The sequence below is a fragment of the Octopus bimaculoides genome, chromosome 29, assembly GCF_001194135.2.
Source record: "Octopus bimaculoides isolate UCB-OBI-ISO-001 chromosome 29, ASM119413v2, whole genome shotgun sequence".
NCBI lineage: Eukaryota > Metazoa > Mollusca > Cephalopoda > Octopoda > Octopodidae > Octopus > Octopus bimaculoides.
The window spans coordinates 1,084,549-1,089,839 of NC_069009.1; the positions used below are offsets into that span (position 1 = coordinate 1,084,549).

Consider the following 5,291-nt stretch of genomic DNA (forward strand, 5'->3'; position numbering starts at 1 on the left):
CTTAATTTATAATTTTCTCAGAGATATTTTACATGTTTTGGTTCTTGAAAAAACGAACCTTATCAAAAATACATATTTTTTAAAAAAATGTTATTAAAAGAAAAGTTCTTAATTGTTTCTTACTGGTGTCCATATATATACATATATAGAGGCATATATATACATATATAGATAGATATATACATATATAGAGGCAATTATGTGGATAAACAAATTTTAGAAGACACTTGCCCAAGGTGTCGCGCAGTGGGACTGAATCCAAAACCATGTGGTTAGGAAGCAAGCTTATATACATACTTTCAGAGAGAGAGAGAGAGAAGCAGGTTAGCTTGATGGATGGATGGATTGATAGACATACAGATACGCAAACAGACAGACAGACACATAGATAGATAGATAGATATTTTAGAGATATGGAGGAATTTATATGCAACAAAATCCGCGGAAACGGCCTCTTGAACCTACTATTCATACACACACACGCGTGCGCGCGCGTGAATGTGTACATATGCATATACAATCATTAAAGGTTCATTGATCAAACATGATACATTTGACACGCCATTGATAAACTCACGCGTAACGTAAATATTAAGAATGGGAAAAAAAAGGCTGATTGATTTAAGAGAAGTAACAAGTTCAAGCAAGAAATGTCCGATTGTTATTTTAAACGTTTGAAGCATAAACCGGTTAAATAATTTTGAGGGAATATAATGGAAATATTAATAACTCCCAAATGCTGTTTCTATAAAACAAACTAGAGGCTAATCAAGAGATAATCAATATTGATTGATTTATTAAAAGCATATTTTTTATCTTCTGAAAAGCTATCGTGTTATGACTATTTTACACGTTTAAGTAGCCATATTTCTCATCAATAAAAACAAACGGACGTATACTTACATATTCATACATATACTTATGTATGCATGTACGTACGTACGTATATGTATGTATGTATGTATATGTATATATACATACATATATAATAAATCAAATAGAGATATTCAGTTGACAATCTAACAATTTATATATAATTTAATATAACAATATACTATGAATATAATATAAGATAACGTAAAAATTATTAAGATAACCAAAAAAGCCAATAATTTGTTTCTATCTATATACATTATTTGATTCATATCTATGTATATAAGTCTCTTCAGGATTTTGGTTCAAAAGACAGACGAAATTCCGTGCGAAAGGACAGCCAAATTGCAACAATGTTGATTCAAATTTCAATAAACACTCACAACACCCGTTAGAGTTAAAAGGACAAATTTATATTAGGGACTTTTAACTTAGGCTATCAGTGTCATGTTCAGACAGAGGAAATTTCTTAAATGACACCGCCTACATTAGGTTTCTAATTTGTTTAGTTCATTTCATCATCTTGTGTGTGGTAATCAAGTCATATTAAGTTAAACTTATTTCACATCCCAACAAGTTGTTAAAATTTATATCTTGTACCCTGGTACAAGATATAAATTATATCTTGATATATATGGACAAATTGTGAGAACTAAAGAGCTTTGTCAAGGTATTAATTTATGTCAGGGACTTTTAATGGATGACACCGGTGTCATTCAAACAGCAAAAATTTGCCGGCAACATCCTTTACTCTACATATTTCTAACATAACCACTGAGAACTGATCTTAATATATACACACCAGTTAACAAACGATATATATTCTCCGTGGCAAAACGTAAGTAACTTGTTCCCCCATTTCGAACGTGCAGCAAACATATTCGCACTGATAATAACATTGATATTTCTAACTAGTTCTGCTAATATAATATAAATGTTGGCACTATCATGCTATTAGCTCTCCAACGCGGAGTATAGGCCACTTATAATTGAATTCCATGTCGCATAATTTTCCGCTTCTGTACTTATACTCTGCCATGAATGTCCCCCTTTCTCTAGTTTCTTTTGTGTTGATCTACGCCACGAGTTCTTAAGCCTACCCCTCTTTCTATATCCATCCGGATTCCACTGTAAAGCACTTTTCGCTACATTTGGTCTGTCTTTTCTAATTGTGCTACCAATCCACTTCCACTTTTTCTTAAATATTTGCTCCCTAATCGAAACTTGATTTGTTCTTTGCCATAGCTCCATATTGCTTCTGTGTTCGGGCCATCTGATTTTAAGTATACTACGCAAGCACCTGTTGATGAATGATTGTATTTGCTTAATTGACTTAACTGTTTTTCGCTATGTCTCAGCCCCAAACAATAACACCGCTTTTACGTTAGTGTTAAAAATTCTTATTTCGTTCTTTATTGAAATTACACTAGTTCGACTAACTTAATTAATTTCATTATGTGACGTTGAGGTAAACGTTAATGTTTGTGGGATAAGTTAAAAGTGAGCTACATGTTTCAGTGTCGGTGTTCCATAGGCTTCGTGATTAGACATTTCATTTCATCCGCAAGCTACAGCGTTAATTGGTTGTCCTCTAATTAACAGGAACAGGACCAAACGAACAAATAAGCTCTTCATCAGCCACAAATGAACGAATGGTTTTCTTCAGTTTTTAGTTGACTTTCAAATAGAAAACAGTAATTATTATTTGGATGACCGTAACAGAAAAAGAAATTGGCTCGCTTTTCCTTCAGCCCGTAGTGAACAATCGTCGACGTCTGACAACTGACTTGGTAGACACCCGCAAAATTATTAATTATTGTGCCAACAACCATCCTGAACACCTTTTGAGCTCCATGTGTCTAACATATGTAGGCATGCTTACAAAGTCAGTAAACAGCACAACAAATTTGAGAACTACATTAGGGGTTCACATGTTTGTGGAGTACTCAGCCACTTACACATTAATTTCACAAACAGGCCATTCTGTTAATCAAATCGACTGGGACACTCATTGTAACTAATGGAGTACTCAGCCATTGTTTATCATTATACAAATGTTGATAATCAATTTTCTTTTTTTGTATCCTTTATAGTATATACTGTTTCTTTGATGTTTCAGAATACTGGATGACATTGGAATTAAAGAAAGTCTTTCATAGAAGGAGAATATCTATGTTCCAGTGAAAGGAGAATAATTATAGAAAATGGATTGTGTAAGAACAAGTGTGAAAAGGTTGATTTTACTGATGGAATTCCAAAGGATACATGAAAAGCATTTTACCACTGTGACGTCTTTAAAAAGACATCATTCTCTCAAAAAGGTAACCACACTACTCAGAAATGTTTTCTTACAGGACGGAAGCCATATCACTGAGGTAACTATGGAAAATCATTCTTTGAAACAAGTAAATTAACTACACCCAAACTTACTCATAGAGGAGAGAGAGAGAGGCCATATCGTTGTGAAATCTATGGTAACTCATTCTCTCAAACACATCACTTAATTGAACATAAATGTATTCACATTGGAGAAACCATATCACAGTGAAATCTGTGGAAAATCTTTCTCTCCTGGAAATAACTATACATAAGCATATTCATACAGGCAAGAAGCAATATCACTGTGACATCTTTTGTGAACATTTCTCAGACAGAAGTTAATTACCTGCACAAAAATGCATTCATACAGGTGATAAAATATATGACTTGATATCTGTAGTAAATCATTCTCAAAGAAGTCACTTAATTGAACATAAATTTATTTGGAAAGCAGAGAAACCATTTCACTGTGAAATCTGTGGCAACTCATTCTCTTGAAAGACATAAATTAATTACACACAAACTCTCTCATCGAGGGGAGAGAGGCCATCTCACTGTGACATCTGCAGCAACATATCTTTACAGGAGAAAAACCATATTTCTATGATATCTGTTGTAAATCTTTCTCTCAAATAAATATATTAATTATGCAGAAAGGTACACATTCAAAAACGAATCTTTATCAGTGTTCTGTTTGTGGTAAATTATTCTCTCACAATGGTCATTTTACTAAACACAAATTCACTCATAGAGGTAAACCATATCACTGTGATATCTGTAGTAAATCATTCTCTCAAAGCTATCACTTGACTAAACACAAGCATGTTCATACAGACGAGAATGCACATCGCTGTAAAATCTGTGGTAAATTATTCCCTGAAAAATATTCCTTAGCTACACACAAACGTATTCATGCAGGAAAGAAGCCACATCGTTGTGAAATCTGTGATAAATCATTCTCTCACAGTAATAGCTTAGCTACTCATAAATTCACTCATACAGGAGAAAAACCACATCACTGTGAAAAGTGTGGTAAATCATTCTCTTACAAAAGTACCTTAACTATGCATAAACGTATTCATACAGGAGAGAAACCATATCATTGTGATATCTGTGGTAAATCATTCTCTGAAAGATCTTCCTTAACTACACACAGACGTATTCATACAGGAGAGAAAGCGCACCACTGTGAAATCTGTGGTAAATTTTTCTCTCAAATAGGTATCTTGGTTACACACAAACGTATTCATACAGGTGAGAAACCATATCATTGTGATATCTGTGGTAAATCATTCTCTCAAACTGGTGGCTTAACTAGACACAACCGCATTCATACAGGAGAAAAGCCATATCATTGTGATATCTGTGGTAAATCTTTCTCTCGAAATGGTGACCTAACTAAGCACCACCGTATACATACAAGAGAAAAGCCATATCACTGCGATATCTGTGGTAAATCTTTCTCTCAAACTGGTGGCTTAGCTAAACACAACCGTATTCATACAGGAGAAAAGCCATTTCATTGTGAAATCTGTGGTAACTTATTCTCTGAAAGACATTCCCTAACTGCACACAAACGTATTCATACAGGAGAAAAGCCCTATCACTGTGAAATCTGTGGTAAATTTTTCTCTCAGATAGGTATCTTAGTTACACACAAATATATTCATACAGGAGAAAAGCCATATCACTGTGATATCTGTGGTAAATCTTTCTCTCAAAATGGTGGCTTAACTAGACACAACCGTATTCATACAGGAGAAAAGCCGTATCATTGTGATATCTGTGGTAAATCATTCTCTGCCAGGCATTCCCTAACTGCACACAAACGTATTCATACAGGGTGAAAGCCAAATCACTGTGATATCTGTTGTAAATCTTCCTCTGAAAGTTCTGCCTTGTTTAAACACAACAGTATTCATACAGGGGGAAAGCCATATAATTGTGATGTCTGTGAGAATCCATTCTCTGAAAGTGAAAATTTAAATGAACACTTACCTAGTCATACATGTGTAAAACCATATCACTGACATGTTTACGACGAAACTGATCAATTTTTATTTATTCTTTTAAATTTTATTTTGCAATTTCCGTAAAAA

The 5,291-nt window shown here is 33.9% G+C and overlaps 2 protein-coding genes across 5 annotated transcripts in view; one reads left to right on the forward strand and one right to left on the reverse strand.

Moving 5' to 3' along the window:
• The window catches only part of LOC106867736 (uncharacterized), a 103,334-nt gene that overhangs the window by 10,327 nt on the left and 87,716 nt on the right, over window positions 1-5,291 (reverse strand). The gene's annotated exons all lie outside the window — the stretch shown is intronic.
• On the forward strand, window positions 1,268-5,291 carry LOC106867740 (zinc finger protein 85). Of its 3 annotated transcripts, none has more exons than XM_052977938.1 (2): window positions 1,268-1,711; window positions 2,993-5,291. In XM_052977938.1, exon 2 carries the CDS (start codon window positions 3,840-3,842, stop codon window positions 5,037-5,039), a length of 1,200 nt encoding a protein of 399 aa, XP_052833898.1. In that variant the 5' UTR covers window positions 1,268-1,711; window positions 2,993-3,839; the 3' UTR covers window positions 5,040-5,291. The 3 variants fall into 3 exon arrangements, with proteins under 3 accessions (XP_052833898.1, XP_052833900.1, XP_052833899.1); XM_052977940.1 differs by lacking the exon at window positions 1,268-1,711 and adding an exon at window positions 1,901-2,003; XM_052977939.1 differs by lacking the exon at window positions 1,268-1,711 and adding an exon at window positions 1,902-2,027.

Coding starts and splice junctions, on each gene's coding strand:
- LOC106867740 (XM_052977938.1), top strand. CDS start 3,840: ATGCAGAAAGGTACACATTCAAAAACGAATCTTTATCAGTGTTCTGTT.